Here is a 21,101-nt window from a genome sequence, read left to right as displayed (position 1 = left end):
ATTAATATCTCATGAAAGCCTAATTATTTCCATAACTCTGCAAACTCATATGTGTTGAGTTTTGTTTTACAATGCTCTGTGGGTTTCATTCTGTCTTTTCCTTTGTTTTACCACTTCTTTCTCAAAAAACTCTATTTCTATACTGATTTTAGTACCATATATTCATTGTGCACAAGAACTAGCTTCATTGCATCAATCACTTCCTCCCTCATCATTTCTTTTTAATATAAAGAAGCCATTTCTTAGCACAACCATGTGAAACAGAAGACAAATTTCAGTCTTTGGTCAGAAGTAGGCAACACAAGGAAAGGCTTTGGAAAGAACTGAGCAAGCATTGTCTTGTAAGCCTCAGGCTGCCTTACTTCTTCTTCTTTTTTTTTAGGAGGCACTTTCTGATTAGTCACTAACAATACCCAAACATCCAAGCAAGACTGGAAGATAATACTTTACTGCAAGTTTCAGCCAGGTTAGCAAAGTTATAAATGCCTTCAAAGTAACTGAGGGGTAAAAATGGAAATGCCAGACCTGTTTTATAGCAACATTGCCAAACTCTTTGATAGATCCATTATAAATTCAACTTACATTATTCTAAGCTAAGATTGCTATCTAGTTGCTGTTCCTTGGATATATTATTTCTTTCCTTGTCTCACTGACTCTTTTCATAGCATACAGTAAGAAATTTATTAGTAATGTATCAGATTTCCTAGTAAGATATGGTCCAACACTGCTGTTATTATATTTTTCTCTTTTGTCCATGTACCTTTTTCCTTTATCATTTTGACAGTCTTTGCTCTTTGGGCATCTTCACTGGAGCAATGCTGGCTTCAGTTATCTGGAATAGCATATATTATAGAAAAATTAGATTGGAATTGTTTGGTATTTCATTACAATGTAACTGTCTGGGGTAAAAACTTTTTGTGGCATATCTTATTTGTTTTTCATTTCCTTTGAGTCTTTTAAAGGATTCAATTGTTATGTTTGGTGTATTTTTGCTTTGGTGTAAAAGCTAACAGGATATTGAGTAAAGATTTGGATGAAAACACAAAGGAGAAAAAAAAAGGATGAAAAATCACTTATCAAGGGTCACTTGTCTGAGGGTCACTTTAGGTTGGAAATAATCTGGAAGCCACTTCTTGGAAATGTGCCTTGCGAGCATCCCCAGGAGTACCTCCATCAAGCAGGAGTGCACACAGCACCTTCAGCCTGAGAACACACTGTGCTTTCACACTGTCCCAGTCCATTCCCATTGCTGTGGCTCAGCAGAGAAAACTTCTCCTCTCAAATTTTCTGGAATGATCTCTTGTTCAATCTCTCACCAGTCTAACAGTGTCAAAGTGATGCCACTTATTTTAAGAGGTTTTAATAATGTATTTTTTCTAAGCAGTGTGATTTTGTAATGAGTTAAAGCAGGAATAGATGAGCAGCTGGGTAGGTGATGTTAAGGAGGGTGGGAATGGTCAGGCCAGGGACTCACATGAGTCCAAAACAAAGTACATGACTGCACCAGGCAAAACTCCAGCCCAAAAGTATGTGCCCATGAATCTGCTCAACAGTTCAGTCTGTGGAGGGAAGGGCAGGAATCCCACAGGCAGCCATGCATCAACCAGCCTTTATTTCCAAATAAGGTTGTTTTTACAGACCCCTTAATCCAGGATATCACAGATGCTGTATCCTGTTTTTTGGAAGAGCTAGTTCGGCAGGTGCAGCTCCTCATTATAACTGTGAAACTGCTAGAAGGGCTTTTTTAACTTTGATTTTATGTTCCATTTGAAGTGACTATTCTCTCTGCATTTAGAGGTAGCAGCTGTAGCTGGCTCTATAATTTGTTGGAAGTGGCATCTCCTATATAGAAGAGGTTATGAAATATAAACAAAGTAAAGTAACTTATAGCAGCAAAGAGAGATACTTCCAGCTTTCATGAAAAGAAGGATGAGATAAATCTGTGCCTTGGGCAGCCACTTCATGATATCTGTTGGGCATTCAATCAAGACTCCATAGAGAGATATCAAGACCTCATTTTCCTAAGACCAAGTCAGAAGCATTTATGTGGCTACCAATGACAATTAGTAGCTGAAAACTCCCTACTTAACTACTTTCCTGGAGACTTTTAGGAACCTTCCTCAGCTCTGCCTACAGGAATAGTTCTAAATAGCAAACATCCAGTCAGGATTTTCAAAGATTCAAACAATATCTGTATATCATATAAAGATTAGTTTCAGCTACCAGCATTAAATACAAATTTTACCCATGCTCAGCAGTATTTGGATTGGATTTTTCACTGAGGCCCCTCAGAACTGAGTTTCTACAATCCTGATTCAATCCAAGAACCATTTACTCATGGCTGTTTTGTTGCTGGCTCCAGACATACCGCTCATCCGGTGGAGCTCTGCTCATTGGGAATAACAATGCACTGTCATTATTTCATTTCCTCAGATATTTAGAAAATAAAATGCAATTGTCTTTTTTTAATCTAAATTTCTGCTGTAGCAGTAAAACAAACAATAATTAGAGCCATGACTCAAAAACAAGGGTGCAAATATTTATAAATGTTTATGTTTGTTTCTTTCCCTGCTCTCTGGGAGCCAGCCACAAGGAAGGGCAATTAGCTGCTAGCTGATCTTCCTTAGCTAGGAAGAAGCAAAGCAGAATAGGGAGTGCTTTCAATGACACGTGGTGTTCAGAGCTGTGAACTTGCTTTGCTTTTTGCCACACACAGCTGCCACAAAAGGAAACGATCTGCAGCACCCTAAAGAAAAACCCAAACCCCCACTCATCCAGCCTGCGTGCTACAGCAGTTGAAGCAGTGTTATCCAAACTGTGTTACTCAGAGTTGAAATTAACACACATACTGTGTTACTCACATCATTATCTGTTCAAAGGCATTGAACAACTGCCAGAACAGTAGGATCTCGAGCACTGACATTTTTAATACCTTTTATGTGCAAGCAAGATTTGCTAGTCATTCTGCAGGAATTAAGAAGAAAACTGTGAAAAAGGTCATAAATGCACTAATTTTGAAATGATCCTAATTTTTTTTTGCGTGCAGAAACATCTACACTGCACTGGCAGACAGAGCACAAGGAAAAACAGCAGCCATTATTGTACTGTTGTTCAAATTTGTAAACTGTTCCTCTCATTTTACAGTGGCCAGTAGTTGACAACGTCAGAAGGGAAGTCCAGGAACCAGACAGCCCTAGCAGCTGATGTCTGCTAGAGATAATATTCCCAGAACAGAGGGAATATTATCCCCCCTCAGCCAGCACCAGCCAGCAGGATTCCACCTGGTTCCCAGAAAACATGGTACTGACAAGAATTTGTGAGAGTGTACTGTGAGTGGGTCACTAAAATATTCCGTGTTAAAAAACCTGCCAAAAAAATGCAGTGACACCAGCACATCTGATTGCAACATATGGGTTGAGAAAGACCATCTGAAGCTCTTTATCAAAATGGTGTATCTCTGAAGGACCTATGGCCTTAGGTAGCTTTCAGACTGTGGGGTTGATTTCTACATTGTCTGCATGTACTTTACAGCATATTTGATTCTCTAGGAGACACTAGAAATCCTGCCAGCCACTTGATCCAAATTGGTGGGTATGGATAAAGCCTGTCCATTACAATTCCTTGTTCTTGAAAACATAAGGGGTGGAAATAGTCCATCCAGATGACCATAAATTAATTTTTTTCTCATATATAGCCCAAGGGAATGCAAAAATTGCTTTCTTCAACTGTGCCTTTACTAGGAGGACCAACCTTTAGGAATCCCAGGCCTCTGAGACAAGGGCAAGTGTGGAGCAAGGAAGACTTACCCTTGGTGGAGGAGAATCAGGTAAGACCACATTTTAGCAATGTGCAACCATGGGACCTGATGGGAGGCATGCATGGGTGCTGAAGGTGCTGGCTGATGTCACTGCAAGACCACTTTTGATTGTCTTTGAAACGTCATTGGTCCTGGGAGAGGTTCCTGGAGAGGAGAAGAAAGCAGATGTTACTTCCATCTTTGAGAAGAGAAGGAGGATGATCCAGGGAGCTGGTCAGCCTCATTTTGATCCCTGGGAATGTTACAAATGACTGATCCTGTAAACCATCTGCAGTGAGTGTTCAGCATGTATTTACAAAGGGGAATTCATGGTTACCCAATGTGACAGATTGCAACGAGGTGACTAACTAAGTGGGGGAGGGTAGAGCAGTGGATGCTGTTTACCCCCCCTTCAGAAAGGCTTTCCACAGTGTCTCCCATAATATTCTCATAGGCAAGGCGACAAAGCATTGGGTAGATAAATGGACAATGAGTTGGATTGGAAACTGGATGAACTACTGGGCTCGGGGATCAGCAACAAAGTTCATCACACAACATTCACCAGTGGTGTGTCCCATGGGTTGACACTGGGGCCAATGCAGAGTAACATCTTCATTACTGACCTGGAAGGGCTGCAGCCTCAGAAGCTTTGCAGATGATGATAACCTAAGAGAAGTGCCTGATACTCCAGATGGTTGTGCTGCCATTTGGATTGGCCTCAGAGGCTGGAAAAATGAAAAGAGGAATCTCAACAGTCATGGAATCAAAGAATAGTTGAGGCTGGAAGGGACCTCTGGAGGTCATCTCTGCCCTCCCCCCGTCACCCCTGCAGGGTCACCTAGACAATGGTCCATATTCCTCACTGTGGGATTCTGTAAACATCTGCTACGTGCTGCTATCAAGGCTGAGACACTGGGTTCAGTGGAGGCTTGGCCTGATATATTTGCACTTACATGCATCCCTTGACAAAATATTCCCTTATTTCATAATATGAACAATATATTCTGCAGAAAGATCATTTCATCCATCCATCCTATAATAATCAGACTTTCTCCAGTTATATATAGATGGTCCACTGTATCTAATTATAGCCCTACATTATGCATAATTTAGATGCCATGAACACTGTGCTATGTTCACCTTTCTGTCTGCCAGCTTTCTGAACTTGTTCAGTAGCTGCTTTTAGAAGAGCAGGGATGTGGCTGCTCTGTGGAGGGGAAACCTGGGCTCGACCTGCTACTTCAGTGCTCTCAGCATCTGCTGGAAAACCAGCTGTCTGGAAAATCACTTGCAGGGACATTTCAATGAAGGGCAAATAAATAATGTGCATGCCAGCACTACAGTAGTTGTTGATTGGATTCTGCAAAGAGTCCAAGGACAGAACCAAGACTAATGTACAGCTCTGGATCTTTCAAATCAGACTCTAAGTAAGAGTCAGTCTCCAATTCAGAATTCCTTTTGTGTAGCAGGTAACATCTCTGCAATGGACCAAATCACCTATGACACTTCTGAGAAAAATGAATCTGAAAGGTTAAACATGAACAGTAAAACCATAATTGCAAGTTAGTTCTGAAAATGGCTGAAAAAGGCAGCGTATGAAGGATGTTATTGAAAAGGTACCATAGGTATGTAACAAAATAGTGTTAGCCCTTGATTTGCTTCAAATCTGTTTTTCTCTTTATCAGATGGTCCTGATGACAACTGAAAAAAAAGACTGTCTGGTTCAATAGATCAATCCAACAATTGGTAGGACATGTGTTACCCATTTTGTGTGGGGAGTATGGGTGTTCAGAATTATCTTTCTCCCCTCTACACTGAAATGCACATGCAAACTGTGTCTGCAGAAACCAATAGTAGATTTACAATAAAAGTTTGAGCAACAAAGTTAAAGCAAAAGTTCCTCTGCATAGCAGTTCTACCCTCCTGTATATAAATTATCTTTATTGTATATAACTTGTGTCTTTATTGTATATTTAAGGTGAGTCTTATTCTAGGAACCATATTCTGACAGACTGTCTACAAAAGAATTTGCACAGATCTCAGTAGGAACATTTTTGGGATGAAAATTATTAGAGCTTTAAATTTATTTGGGTACTGAATTGCTGCTAGTTTCAAGGGAAGTACCAAAATAGCTAAAATGTTCTAGACCTAAGGCATTACTCAACATAATATTAAATCATTGAAATTTGGGCCGTGATCTCATTTGCTGATATCTATTACTCTGCTAGAAAAAAAGGTGGAAAGTGGCACTTGCAAATTATATATACTATTCTAGTCTTGTGCATAGTTACTTCCTCATGAATCTTTGTCAAAATCAGAACAATTTCAAAATTCTAGTGTGTCTGACTCATTGAGGGAGGGTACAGGAAAGAATTACTTGTGAGATTTTTTTTTACTACTGTCTGTCTCAGTTCCCCACCAAAGTCAAGAGACACACAGCCCTGTGAAGAACTCCAAACGCTTCACAGGAGTGCCTGTAAGTAACACTTTAAGGTTAGTATCAAGGAACTTTAGACAATAATCATGGACTGAGCTAGCTGCTCTAAGGTGAAAGGACTTGATTTAGGTTAACTTAAACAGTTGTCAGATTACTGATTGGAGAGTCCATTCCTAAAGTTTGTGAAACAATTTACTCCTAAACTCTCCCAGAAGTATGTATAGAGCTATCTCTGGAGGAGAGGGACTGTGTAATCTCATATGTTCTCTTCCTTTCTTCACACTGAAATTTTCTGTTTTGTAGAGTTGTTTTTGGCAATAGGCAAATTGCCATTTGGGTTTGCCAAACCTTGCCTACATTCCTTCCTGTGTTTTAAGGGAAGAATATGTCTGTGGGTTTGTTGCATCACAGCTTCCTAACACAGCCATAGAGTTGTGAGAAAATTTGATTTCTTGTTCTGTGTCTCTTCCACAGCTGTCCACATTCTATGGCTGCCCACAACACATTTTCTGTGCCCTCTGAGTGTCCAGCTTAATCAAATACAACCTGTGCTGGCAATTAGGAAACACAGGGGGAGGTTCATCTTCCCAGGCTAACCCAGACACTTTTCACAGTTGAGCTAAAGTTCTCATGGAATGCAATCCATCTTCTGTGAGGCTGGACTTCTAAAACAGGTCTGAAGTAATGGTTCTGGGTAACTGCCCTTTCTCTTCATTGGCATATAGACAGCTCAGATGTGGACATCACAGCAATCACAGAAGACTTGGGCTGGAAGGACCCTCTTTAAAGATCACCGAGTCCAACCTCCAGTGCTATAGACATCTCATATTAGATGACATTTAATCAATTTGTGGCATCCTGAAAAGCTTGTAATATCTTGCAGTGTTCAGAATTATCTCAAGCTATCTATTTTCAATACTTGAAGAAAAAGAGATCTCACTCAGTTGCTATTTTTGCTTGTTTGTTTGTTTTTCCTTGTGTATAAATTGTTATATTTGCATTGCTGTGTTGTTTGGTATTTCAAGTTCCTATGTGCACATATATGATTAGATATTTTAGTCATCCCTTCTGTTTAATGTGTTTAGTACCATTTACTTTCCTTCCTCATGCAGTTAAAAGCAAATAATGTGAACTTGAGAAATTATGAGGGTGTCAATGAAGACCTGGAGATAGCTGCAGTAATGTTGCTGGATTTTTTTATTGGGCTTTTATTTCTCTGTTGAATTCCCTGTATTGACCAAAGTAAATAATGTGGGACTGCCTCCTGTATTTTTGCTTTTACTATGCCATAGTTCAGCACTGTATTTTTTGATGGTATCCAAAAAAGGGAAGTAATTTTCTTGTATTTCAATGTGGCTGATTGAGGCTAGAAAAGAAGGCTCCTGAAACTGCCAAAAAGGGAAATATTTGTTTTTATAATCCTATTGTGTGTCTTTTATTCTTTAATTCCTGTATAAAATCCCGATAAGATTTATGAGATAAAGATGACTGTGTAGCTGAAGCAAGGCAAAAATCATTGTGGAGCTGGGCATCAATGGGATCTAAGTTTCCCATTTAACCTAATGTTTCTCTTCATAAGACTATTTTTGTGTATAAGGATCCTGCACATTATTCTGGGCAAAGGGCCTGTCCAACTTGTGTACTCCTCCTGAGACCAGCCCAAAGAACAGTGCTGTGCAGAGAAAGTTATATCAGACTTGGATGGTCCTATTCAGTTCTAACTCAATGGCACTTGTAGTTCCCAGGCTTTGCCTAGCTTAGTCTGTGTAAAAATATAAAGTAGACTTAGAAATCTGACTCCTTTTGTCATGCTTTGCCAAGTCAGCTGTGTCTCTGTTAAAACAAACAAACAAAGAAACAAACAAAACCAAAAAAACCCCACAACCCTCCCCAAAACAAACAAACAAAAAAAACCCACCCCCAAAAAAACCCCAACCCCCTCTCCCCGCTAATTGTTTAGTAAATCCTAATCTTTTACTCAATATATATATTTTAGGAGATACCTGCTTCTTCCATTATATTAAAATTGGCAAAGTGTTTGCATGGGTGACTAATCCATGTACTAGATATGTAGACCTACTGTTCACTTCTAAGCAAGTAAGCTTAGGTAGAAAAGGTTTCACAGATATTCTGCAAATATGTGGAGTTTCCATCTCTTGCAGTTGGGCTAGGTGATTGTTGTTAGCCCTTTCCAATTCAATTGCCCAGTTCTGTCCCATTCTATCTGCAGCAAGCCATCATCAGCTGCAGGGTGAGCAAGGGACTAGGACAGGACCAAGCTGGTATCAGAGGCAGCCACAACTACCTGGAGGATGAATATGGAGGAGTCTCCATAGAGGCAGGGAAGAAATCATAGATAGCATAAACACATACTGCAAAAAAATTACATAGCTCTAGCACAGGGCTCATGGCTGAGCTGGAAGGACATTTGCTAGGGACTCTTGATGCTGTGTACTTAACTTCTGCTTCCTCAAATCTGTAGCCGTATCTGAAATATCACAAGCAGATATTCTTGCTTAAAATAAGATTTTTTCTTATTATAAATAAATAAATAAAATAGAAGTAGAAAAATACCTTTTAAATATTTTTTAATGCATTAAATTCAGTACATCACAAGTCTTAAGAACTGTGGCCCAACCTCCTTGCCAGAGAAGCTCCTTTGGAAAATTTGTTTTTTATAATTACTCCTGCCAGCATGCCATATGGTAGAAGAATGTCATGCTTCCAGAGCTGAGTTAATATTTCCTAGAGAGGGAAATTAAAGCATAGACAGGTTCCCCTTGGACCCAACTAAAAAATCAGTTATGGAAGCAAAACTAGAGCACAAGAGTTTCCAGCTCCCCTCTGTGGAAGTGAGAGTTTTTCATCACTAAAAGCTACAGTGGAAAGAAATTGGCAGTTCAGAGCAAGAAACAGCTTTCCAAGGATAATTCTTTCCTTATGCTACATAAATAATGGTAGCAGCCCCCACCTTAGTTCATGTTACAGGATAGAAGAAAAAGTACTTTGCTTCAGACTGCAATTGAAATGAAGGTTTTGTTCTTGTCAGCCTCCTGTTAGAATTCCTAACTGCACTAAACAGCTTCAGGAAAGCTTTTGTGATTTATACTTTTAAGAGGAATCATTCCAGGAAGCTCTCAAAGTTTACTATTTCTTTAAGTTGTTAATCAACCTCTTTAGTGATGCCAAAAATTTATTTCTACCTCTAAATCAGAGTATTATTTTCCTTTCCCACACATTAATAGCTGTTGGAGTGCCTGGTGATATAAGAATGTTCAGCCTTCAAACATTTTTTTTAGGTTTAGAGTTTTCATCCTTTGAGTGATTCTCCTTTGAGTGTACTCTCCTTTGAGTGTACTCTCCTTTGAGTGTACTCAGTGCTGAATATCTATGCCTGTTGCTGATGCCTTTTGTGGGTAAAACAGGTGTCAGACAAGCCATAGAAATGCACACTGTGAACCTCTTACCCTGGAAAAGTTTAATCTTAGAGATGGGCCCTTGAGGGGATGAGAATGCTCTTTTACCTTCAGTGACCATGGAGAGACACCTCAGCATCCATGCCATGGGCTCCAAAATTCACTGTGCCCTTACAATGCCTTTCCTGCCTTAAAGTTCTGGATTCATGCAAGTTAGGGGCAAACCTACCATGTTTGTTCTGAGTACTGCAGGGATTTCCTGTAACAGATTGAATCTGCTCAGAAAAGGAGACTTTTTGATTCTTTTCAAGTTCTGTCTGTATTTTGCAAGTCTCCAGCCTCCCAGTCCAGAAGTACTTTTATTAAATCTAAGGATGCAATCATGCCAAAATCCCAGTCACGTATTGCAGCCATTTACTGAATGCTTATAAGCATTAACCTGAATTCACCATACCCATACATATAAATGCTCAAAACCATGTAAAAATTGTGCCTGAGAACAGCTGTGAAATTGGTGCTGCTAAAGAAAACTCAAAATGTGTTCTTTCCATACACAGATGTTTTGGACAATATTAGATAAATGCTAGCCTTTTTGCATTTTATTTTGTTAAGGTTTCTTAAATCAAGAACACAATGCCAGATGTATTCACTGTGCAAGGCAATTTTTCTTAGAACTACAAAGAAGTTGAGGCAGCACACACTGTTCAACGATCTGATCATGGAGGGACAGTATTTGCTGACAAGGTTTGCTGGCTGTTGGGTCTGGTTCTGCTTGATTTCAGGATCATAAACATCTCCTTTTTGATTATGTTTCCTAGAAATGTCTTTCAGTAGAAAGAGGAAAAAGCAGACCATCCACATAAGCAGAAGGGCAGCTCTGCTCATGGCAGAGCTGGAGCCAGGTGGATTGTGTGCCAGCTCTCCTCCCCGTTTCACTTGCAGCACCTTCCCAAACGTGGGGACTTCTACTTACTTATGGGGCATTGATTAACTAATTTTGCTCCTGTGAAAGACCTGTTAATTGCTCTTGTACTTCATTTACAGCTGAGTTCACTTAGGCCCGGGAGGGGAGCAATTTTCTCAGCCTTCCCAGGCACTGTGATAGTGCCAGGAATTAAGCCCATCCAGAGAGCCTACTGCCCTCTGCTCAGCCCTGCTGAAGTTGTTAAACACAGAAAACACTCAGCATTTTTCAGGATATCCTCAGCACTATAGAGGATCAGGCCCAAGAAAGGCCAAGGAGAAGCAACCCATCAGTACAAGAAGGTCCCAGCTAGAGATGGATGCTTGCTCCCATAATATTCAGCTCCTGTTGCACACAAAGGCAATGACACAACTAATAACTAATTACAATGAGGAGAGGGAAATGGTGCAGTGAATGGTAGCAGGATTCATAAAGTCTAATGCTAATAAAATAGAGTATGTATACAAAATTATAGTTTAGTTCCTGGCTTCTTGCTGCATTCAAGCTAAGCAAAAGACAAAGTAATATCTTCAGCAGAATGTATTTTTTGAAGACAACTGTCCCCTGTTTAAGATGAATTTACCACAGTTTGTTTTATTTCATTAGTATCTCGTTTGTTCTAGAATGTTAAAATGCATATGAATTTACCTTGCATGTTTGGACAAATTGCACTATAAATATTATATTATAGAAAACAAGGAAATATATGAGCACTGAAATATCTCCCATCAAAACAAATCGAATCACAGAAATACTCTGTAATTTACATAACAGGCATGCTGGTAAGCAGAAGAGATGGTGACAAGCACAAGCTATTAGGCTTAAAAGGGTTAAAAACAAAATCCAAGAATGGTAAGGTTGGAAGGGACCACAGTCATCTGGTCCAACCTCCCTGCTCAGGCAGGATCATCCCAGAACACATGGCACGGGATTGTGTCCAGGTGGTTCTTCAGCATCTCCAGTGAGGGAGATGCCAGGACTTCTCTGGCAGCCTTTTCCAGTGCTTGGTCACCCTCACAGTTAGGAGTGGCTGGAATGATTGATGTCTCGAGGCATTTTGAGGTACATGGGCCTTGCCCTGGTGAGGCAGTGCCCTGCCCTACACCCTCACCCCTGGAGCCTGTGTTGCAGCCTGGCAGTGGCAATGCTGCACACCCCTCCCCTGGAGCCACTCACCCAGCTCCTAAGTGGCCAAATGACTGGAAGTCCCACCTGGAGGACGGGCCAAGGGGTGTTTAAAGTGGAACATGAGGCAAGCATGTCTTGACTCTACCTGCTCTTGGATTTTCTATCAGCTGCACACCACTGGAACCCAGGAGTGGTAGTTACGTGGCTCCTCTTCCACGTATTTTCTGTCTTTCTGTTTCTAATCCTTTCTTCTCAGAATTTTTGTGTAACTTAACATCAAATAGGGTTAGAGTTTGCTAAGTTAATGCTTTGAAAAGTCTTTTATGTTGCTTAAGTAGATTGAATGTTGCACTACATCTTTTGCCAAAGTTACCTGATTTTCTAAAGTTGCCAGTAAAAATTTTTAGTTGTTTTGATGACTTGAGAATATCTTGTCCATATCTGTCCCATTTGTCTAACTCAGAGCTTACATGAACAACTGTAAGCCCTTTTAAGAATCATGCTGAGCAAGGTTTTTGGGGACCTTACAAGAGTAAAGGAGTTTTTCCTCAAATTCTGGTGGAACTTCCTGTGCATAAGTTTCTGCCCATTGGCTCTTGTCCTGTTGCTTGGCACCCCTGAGAAGAGCCTGCCTTCATCCTCTTGAAACCCTCCCTTCAGGTACTTGTAGACATTGATGAGATTCCCCTCTCAGTCATCTCCTCCAGGCTGAACAGGCTCAGCTCCCTCAGCCTGTCCTAAGAGAGCTGCTCCAGTTCCTCATCATCCTCATAGCCCTTCACTGAGCCTGTTTCAGGAGCTCCATGTCTCTCTTGTACTGAGGGGCCCAGAACTGTGCCCAGAACTCCAGATGTGCCTCACCAGGGCTGAGCAGAGGGGCAGGATCACCTCCCTCAACCTGCTGTGAATGTTCTTAATGCACCCCAGGATGCTCTTGGCTTTCTTGGCTATGAGGCACATTGCTGGCTCGTGGACACCTTGTTGTATACAGACCAATTTGTAGATGTGCAATCCCAGGAGAGACCCAAAGAAGGAATGGTGCCTCTAGGCACACTTTCTTTGCTCTGTACCAACCTACTTCCACCTGAAGAAGCTGTGCTTCATTCCCCATCTCTGGGCAGTGTGCACATGCTGCTTTACATGCTCTTACACACACTCACACCCACACCCATGCATACATGTGCATATGAACCATTATCTCTACATAGCTAATGAGAAATCAAAGTGTGCAAAACATAAAAGGACAAAAGATAGAAATCCTTTTAGAGTCACCTTTTCAATGTTTATATCTGTGACATTACTGACAAATATTTTGGTCTCATGTGTGGTGGTTCAGCTCCATGGGAGTCAGACCTGTGTATTTTGCAGTGTGAAGAAGTATCAGACAGCCAGTTAAAAGGACATCATTTGCAGTAGTGTGACCCTGTAAATAACAGTGGTTTTCTTTTCATTTTCTTTTAGTTTGAGCCATTGCAGTGTCAGCAACAATCAGAAGAAAATGCAAAAATTCATCTCAATAGCTCAGAACGCATGGGAAATTTTTATATCTGAAAGGAAGCCTGGCTGGAAGTATCAGACGCAGCTTTTTGCAGTTTGCTCTGCAGTTGCCTTTCTCTCCAGCTTTCTATTTTTCCTTAGCATGCACTTCTCCTTGGCACACCACTCTATGGGGCCCTTACTGATTTCTGGATTCATCTGGATTTTGCTTTCTATCATGCTCTTCTGTTTCAAGCACCTGCGCTGTTTTAGTGTTCTGTTCCTCCTTTCTTGTGGACTGAAAAATGGCAGGGATGCTCTTATTACTGCTGGCACAGGCATTGTGGTGGCCAGCAACATTCAAAATATTTTTCACAATCTAAAGGTTCTGGCAGACAGTATAACCTGTCATTTAAAGCATGAGCAATTTGCCTTGATAAAATATTATGTTGAGGCACTAAAATGGATTTATGAGGTGGCCAAGCTTCCTGAGCTACCTAAAGATATAGTGGTAGTGAAGCGTGAATTCATACCATCTTATTCAATTTCAGATGATGCATTAAAACAAGAGCTAAATGACACAGAGCAAGAAATTCAGAGAATTTCCAACCAGATATCTTTTATGTTGACTATACTGCCCTATATAGGCCAGAAAGTATTGCCTATATTTGGGGTTTTTCTAGTTTCTTTTGGAACTGGCCTCTTTATCAAAAAATTTGTGGGTTCTCGTAGTACCAAATTTAAGAATACCTATATCACAAAACAGTTCATTGCATTTGATGAGCACCAAAAGCAACAGCAAAGACCCTGTCTTCTGCCACTTAACAGAAAAGAGAGACAAGATTACACCATAATCCCATCCTTCTTCTTCACAAGAAAGGACAGGAAAAAAATGCTGTATTCTTTTCTCCCTGTAATTATTCATCTTTGCATCTGGCTTCTGTTTGCTGCAGTAGACTTTTTGTTTTATTTGTTAATTATTTCTGTGAACAAATATCTCCAAGAAGTACCGGATCTAGACATTCAGCTCCGTCTCTTTCAGAATGTAAGTACTTATCAGCGCTATATATTTCTTATTTTAGTGTTGAGAAATTTCCCTTCACCTTCAGCAGCTGCAAGAGCAGACATATAGCAATGAGCCATCAGCTCTTTCCTGGAATATCATTCCTTTTAAAAAGGGCCTTTGCCTCTACAGATACATGTGTTGGATGGAACCAGACTGTTCTTTCCAGAACATTATCATATTTCCAGAGAATGGTAAATTTTAGAAGAAGGACTTCCATTCTTCCATTTGTATATATGAAGAAGACCAGAAGCTTAAAATTGGAAACTCACAAAACTGACATTTTTCACATGAAACACTACTTTTATAGTCAAAAGTCACTGTGAGGCTTATGCAACAGATGCCTTTAACTAAGTAGTGTGAGGAGCTCATCCCTTGTATGCATGGGCACATACACATGAGATAGTGGCTTGTAGCCAAAATCTGCAGGTTCCTGTAGCAGGAGCAGCAGCAGTGTAGAGAACCACAGATAACTAGGCTGGAAGATAAGTCTGGAGACCATCAAGAGCAATCTCATGCTCAAAACAAGGACAACTGGTCAGAGCATGGTGCTAGTAACACCAAGGTTGTGGGTTTGAGCCCCATATGGGCCATTCACTAACAGCTGGACTTGATTCTTGTGGGTCCCTTCCAACTCAGAATATTCTGTGATTCTGTGGAAAACTTCAGAGACAGATCAGATTGCTCAGGATCTTGTCTGAATATTCTTAAAAGTGGAGATGTCACCATTGGAGTGATGCCTTTATTGCAAAGTAAAGCTACCCGACTTGATAGCTCAAGAGTTATTCATCCCAACTAAATCAAGCAAGGCCAGCAGGAGGCCAGCATAAGTGAGCAAGGAGCTCCTGAAAAAGCACAGAATAGGTGAAAGAGGGGACACTGGTCCCAGGAGGAATGGAGATACACTGTCTGACTGTATAAGGATGGGGGTGGGAAAACCAAAGCCCACCTGGAGCTGAATGAGGTGAAGCAAGTGAAAGGCAGCACAAAGGTCCATAAGCAAAAGAAGGACATAGGGGAATGTAGGTCCACTATGAAGAGCAGAAGGGTCTTGGTGGCAAAAAGAAGGACACAGAAAACCCAAGGTACTGAATGGTATCTTCAAGCTGTGTCTTTATTAGGAAGACCAGCCTTTAGAAATCCCAGGCCTTTGGGACAAGGGCAAGTGTGGAGCAAGGAAGACTTATCTGTGGTGGAGAATCATGTTAGGGCACATTTTAGCAATGTGCAACCATGGGACCTGATGGAAGGCATGCATGGGTGCTGAGGGTGCTGGCTGATGTCACTGCAAGGCCACTTTTGATTGTCTTTGAAACATCATGGGGCCTGGGAGAGGTTCCTGAAGAGGGGAAGAAAGCAGATGTTGCTTTTATCTTCAAGAAGGGGAAGGAGGAGGATCTAGGAAACTACAGTCTTGTTACACTCACATTTATCCCTGGGAAGGTGACACAGCATATAATCAGGGACGTCATTTTCATACACATGAAGTTCAGGAAATCTATTAGGAGTATTAGGGATGCATTTATAAAGCCTAAATCATACTTGACCAATCTAACAGTTTTCTATGATAAAAACACTGGGTTGCTGAATGAAGGGAGAACAGAGCATGCTGATTGTGCTTTTATTAAGGCTTCCACTGCCTGAACACTGGAACACAGCATCTTCATTGACAATCTGATGAAGTGTGGGCTAGATAAAAAGAGAAAAAATAAATGAACTGAAAGGAGAAGAAATTAACAGAAAACTGACCAAACTCCTGGACTCAAAAAGTTCTGACCTGTGGTACACAGCCATTTCTGATGTCACCCAGGAGTAGACAATGGAACTTATACTATTTAACCTCTTCATTAATGACCAAAAACAAACAGATTGTAGCCACACAAGCCTGCAGACAATATAGAACTGGGCAAAGCCCCTGAAATGTTTTCTGCTGTCTCAGGCTCAGGGACAGAGAGAGTGCTGTGGTGGGTGCCTGTCAAGTTGTCTTTTTCTGGGGAGAGCCATGTGGTGCTGGGCCTAGGAAGAGCCACTATCTTGGCTTTGTCCCAGGGCCACGTGGAAGTTGAGATGGTGAATATCTTTTGTAGGTAAATCACCTTCTCTTTTTATATACTTTAGTTAATAATATTGCTGCTGTTACTGTGTATCTCTTATTCCATCACTTGCTGCTTTCAGTAACTTACTATCTCAACCCATAGTCTCTACCTTTGTCCCTCCCTTACTGGAAAGGGAGAAGCTTATTTGGAGTTTAATTTCTGAGTGGTGCGGAAACACTGCTGATCATGTGCTGAGACAAAAGCAAAGGGACAGATGCTCTGCCCTGCAGTTCTACTCTCAACAAAGGATCCTCCAACAGGGCATCTGAGCAGAGTCACAGCAGTAGAAAAATAGTAAACTGTTATAACCTGATTAGCTAAATATTTCCCTATCAGAGGCACTGAGAAACTAAGTTTTTAACAGTCCAAAATGCTGGACATTATCCCAAGAGAAATAATGAAAAGAGTCCAAAACATTTATAAATAGCCAATAAATATATTGTTTTGAGCATACTGTATATAGACACTGGATGGTCTAGATGATTTAGGGTTCTTTGTAAATTTGAATGTCCAGTGAGAGAAATACTAAGAAAGGAGGGAATCTGTATTATAACCAATGCCTTTTTTCCTCTTTTCTTGTGCAGAAGAATGAGAAAAGCTATATCATTTCTATGAAAGAGAGTATTGCAAAGACTGATTCTTTCAAGATCCCTTTGTTTAAGCATAACTGCATCCCTCATCCAGAGCTCGCTCTCTCCACGACATGGATTCAGCTTGGAGTCATCATCTTCTTCTTAATAATTTTTGGGTTATTCTCTGGCCTCCTGACCCAACTTAAAATTCTTGTGTCAACTTCCTTTTATCCTGATACTGAGATGGAACGGATACATTATTTACATGCAAAATTACTCAAAAAAAGAGCAAAGCTACAAAAGAAAACTGGGAAGAACATGTTTGCAAGAACGGTAAGCCATGAGCTCTGGGGAGAAAAATAAATCAAAATCCTCCAGAGAAGAAACTTTGTTTTCATGAACATATGAAGAGCACTTAAGAGTATTCCTGCAATCTAGACAGCAAGTGCTAGGCAGTAAGAGGAGCCCTAAATGTAGAGAAAGATGTTCCAGTATTGCTTAGCAATATGGAAGGCAATGTATTTCTGTTTTAAAACACAGAGTGACTGCAAATACCATTAAGAAACAGATCTTTTTGCTTGCAAAAACAATTATCCTGTACACATATATATATAAACACACACAGACACACTAATGGAAACAACTAAAACACATACCTATGGCATATCTAGATAAAAAAGCTGCAGACATATACAGTTTGTTTAAATTTGGGGGTTTTTTGACAGGCTTCAATACTGTCTATACTGGGTATTAGTGTCTGAGTGATCTTCACTCAGTAGTACTATCATATAGATCATATTTCTGTCTTTTCAGGTTGACTTTTGGTTTCCAATACTCAAGGCAAGAGAGGCGGTGAGGAAGAAAGAAAGGAGTGTAACAGAAGTCTGACAGGATGATGTGAAAAAGATCAAATGAATCTTTGGATACGGCTGAGATGCTTTAGCTCCACCTGTGCTTTGCACCATCTTTCCTATGGAATGACAATTCTAAAGTGTAAAAATTTCACACTCAAACGCTGAGCAGCAGTATTTTGGAAAAGATGCCATCATGGACAGTGTGCAGTTCACCACAGATTGCTCTGGATTGCATTAAGAGTTGTTTTTCAACTTGGGGTTTGCGTTATCTAGTACTTGAGAAAATTATGGATCTTCTGTCTAAAAGCAATAAAACAGTTTGGAGCTTTTAGGACTACAGAAGGAACCTCTTTGAGCTGAACTAACCGAGGATGTAGTGGCAGCAGAAGGTTTGTCTTCTTCACATTTGCCAGACACTGAAGATAGAAGACACAGCAGAGGCCGTCCTTTGCCTTCTGGGAAAGCCAAGAACCAGGACTTAGATGTTTCTAGACATTTTTATCTATTTCTCAAGCCTCAGTCCCTCTAGCCTGGATCTTTGCCATCCCTAGATTCTAGTCTCCTACCTAGTTTCCCACCCATAATTCCTTACTTGGTCTTAGTCTTCCCCTTCCACATGTCCATAGACTGTATCACTAGTGCAGATTGTACAAAGTCTTTGATAATCATGAGAGAGGTCATGTAACAGGTAAAAGTGAGATTGTCACAAGAGCTAGAATAGAGAAGAATCAGGTGCTGTGGGTGCAAACAAGGTATCTCTAAAGGGTGAGGCTTGTAAGTAGTGAACAATGTTTCAGATCTTGCAGAAGAGACAAAAATGGACTTATTATGTTGCATAAGCAGCATTGACTTCAATGAAATAAAACTGAGCCAATAGTGAAGTGCTTTACCTATTCAACCACCACTGATGATGTGACCTTCATATGATACAAGAACAAATGCAAAATGCCTAAAGACATAGGAATGACTTATGTAGCTTTAGAGATTTAACATAGAGCTAAAAGATGTACCCAGCAGGCACTGTATTTCTGATTTTCAGCCACAGCCAACCTCCTTTTTTAGTCTTGATAATAGGAAATTCTGCTCTCTTCCTCTATAATACATGCATGGTTTCAGGACAGCCATTGATCAATGTCTCTGTTATCTGAATGAATTAAGACTTAAAGCTCTCCAGTAGCAAGTGTCAGAAGTTATTTTCCACTTAAACCACTGAAAACCATGAAGACTCTTTTTCTTTTGGCCTTCCAAAGTCTCACTTCTCCTTGCGTGCAGGTGGTTCAGGTTGTTGGTGTGACAACAATTTGTCTCTGGGAAATGGTGCTGGACTAAAGCCATGCATTATTGAGGGTTGTGCTGAATGTCTCTGAGAGGCCTGACTATGTCATTTTTGCTAAAGTGGGACAGCCCTGAATAGTAGCAGAATGTCAGGTCGTATTTTAGATGCTACTGTCAAGCACCAGTAGCAAGAAGCTTTCTGGTGAGAGAGAAGCAATTAGAAGGTTGCTCTAAATTTGGACTAAGAGAAGAGAATAGCTGTCCAGGTACTATTGGTAATAGGATCACACTCTTGTTATCATTGAAGATGAAAGGAGAAGAGTTACATGTCAATAAAAGCTGAATATTTTTGGCAGAGTTCTGACTAATTGCTGGCAGGAGTTGAATGTGCTCCTTTCAATCCCAAAGGACAAGCTGGTAAGAAGCTCAAATATGGGGGCAAGTCTGATTGACTACACCACCACAAAACAACATGCAGTTATCGTCAGGAGGAAAACTTTGGCTTGGAGTTTCCTGCCTTTCCTGTTTGACGGTGTTGCCGCTCAGCTCAACTTTTCATTCTGTTGTTCTACAAGGAGCAAGCAAAAGCAACCCATGGAAATGGTTCATCAAAATGACTCAGATGTTGGCCAATCCTTGGGAGAGATGCCTAAATCTGTTAGGATTTTGAGTTCTGTAGTACACTCTCAGGACAATGCCATGTCTGCATTTTTCATTTACTTAAGGAAATTCAGCCAATGTTGAATGTTGGATGCTCCTCCCTTACCTGTCAGGACAATTAAATATTGCTGAGTTTGCCCCTCAAAGTGATAAAACCCAATCCTTCTTGGGTAACCAATTTTAATTCTGTACAATACATTCAGTCCTGGCAAATATTTTACCTAGCTGCTTGACCCCACTGCCACTGACGGAAGACATAGAAAAGCCCAAGGTATTTCTTTGTCTTGGTCTTTGCAGGGAAGGCTAATCATAGAAGACCTCTCAGACCTGAAGGAAAGCCTGGAGCAAGGGAGACTTACCCCTCTAGTCAGAGAGCACTCAAACACCGTAAGACATGATAGGAGGTATCCGTGGGTATTGAGGTTGCTGGCTGATGTCCCTGAAAAGTGTCTTGATTTTTTGTAAAAAGTCATGGTGATCAGGAGGGATTGCTGAGGACTGGAAGAAAGCACATATCACTCCCATTTTCAAGCAGGGCAAGAAGGAAAATCTGAGAAACTATAGATTTGTCAGACTCATCTCAACCTGTGGTAGCTGCTTCAAAATATAAAGTCTAGGAAGCTGACTGGTATATCACTTAAACACGAGAAAAGCTTCTTTACTCTGAGGGTAGTCAAATGGGATGGGATGCCCAGAGAGGCTGTGGAATCTCTATCCTTGGAGGTAACTCTAAACCCATTAGACATGGCTCTGAGCACCTCAGAGCAGTAAAGCTGGAGCAGATATCTCTAGAGCTACCCAACAGCCTCAGCCATTCTGTGATTATAGACTTTAACACAGCACATTGCAGGAAAAATACTGTATAGGCACAGCAAAAGCTTGTTTTAGTTTGTGAATATGCTGTTGTCATGGGTTGGCACTGGCCAGATGTTAATGCACCCATGAATATGTTTTTTTTCTCTAACAGCTACTGTGGGATGTGATCAGGAACAGAGCAGAGCAGGCTTAAATCTTGAAAACAAAAAAAAACCACCAAAACTTTATTACATTACATAAGAACAGAGACAGAAATACTCTTAAACACACACAGAGACAGAAATAAAAACTTCTTAGAACATTTCTTCTCCCAGTTTCTACCTCCCCACACATCACTCTTCACAGACCAACCTTTGGGTTTTAGATCAAACAATCACCACTCAAAAACAAGCTAATCTTCAATTCAGCAAGGGAGAGAGGAGTCTCTCTGGCACCACAGACTGTTCTCCAGAACACACAGGTCTACTCCTTATGTGTTCCCATGTCACCCGTGGCACTGCCTGGAGAGGTCTGCCAGGGTGACTCTCTCTTTTTCCTATGTCCAGCGC

General features: G+C 40.7%; 1 protein-coding gene across 2 annotated transcripts; it reads left to right on the top strand.

The window, feature by feature from the left end:
* The first annotated feature begins 6,214 nt into the window (after positions 1-6,214).
* On the top strand, positions 6,215-19,021 carry DCSTAMP (dendrocyte expressed seven transmembrane protein). 2 transcript variants are annotated; one of them, XM_063419455.1, is made up of 4 exons: positions 6,215-6,272; positions 13,203-14,262; positions 16,961-17,281; positions 17,762-19,021. In XM_063419455.1, the coding sequence occupies exons 2-4, from the start codon at positions 13,240-13,242 to the stop codon at positions 17,834-17,836; spliced, it is 1,419 nt and encodes a 472-aa protein (XP_063275525.1). In that variant the 5' UTR covers positions 6,215-6,272; positions 13,203-13,239; the 3' UTR covers positions 17,837-19,021. The 2 variants fall into 2 exon arrangements, with proteins under 2 accessions (XP_063275525.1, XP_063275515.1); XM_063419445.1 differs by having other exon boundaries at positions 6,217-6,289.
* The last annotated feature ends 2,080 nt before the right edge of the window (positions 19,022-21,101 follow it).

This window comes from Prinia subflava, chromosome 1, assembly GCF_021018805.1.
Source record: "Prinia subflava isolate CZ2003 ecotype Zambia chromosome 1, Cam_Psub_1.2, whole genome shotgun sequence".
Lineage (NCBI taxonomy): Eukaryota > Metazoa > Chordata > Aves > Passeriformes > Cisticolidae > Prinia > Prinia subflava.
Note: the sequence above shows the minus strand (reverse complement) of the source record. Positions and strands in the feature narration are given on the sequence as shown.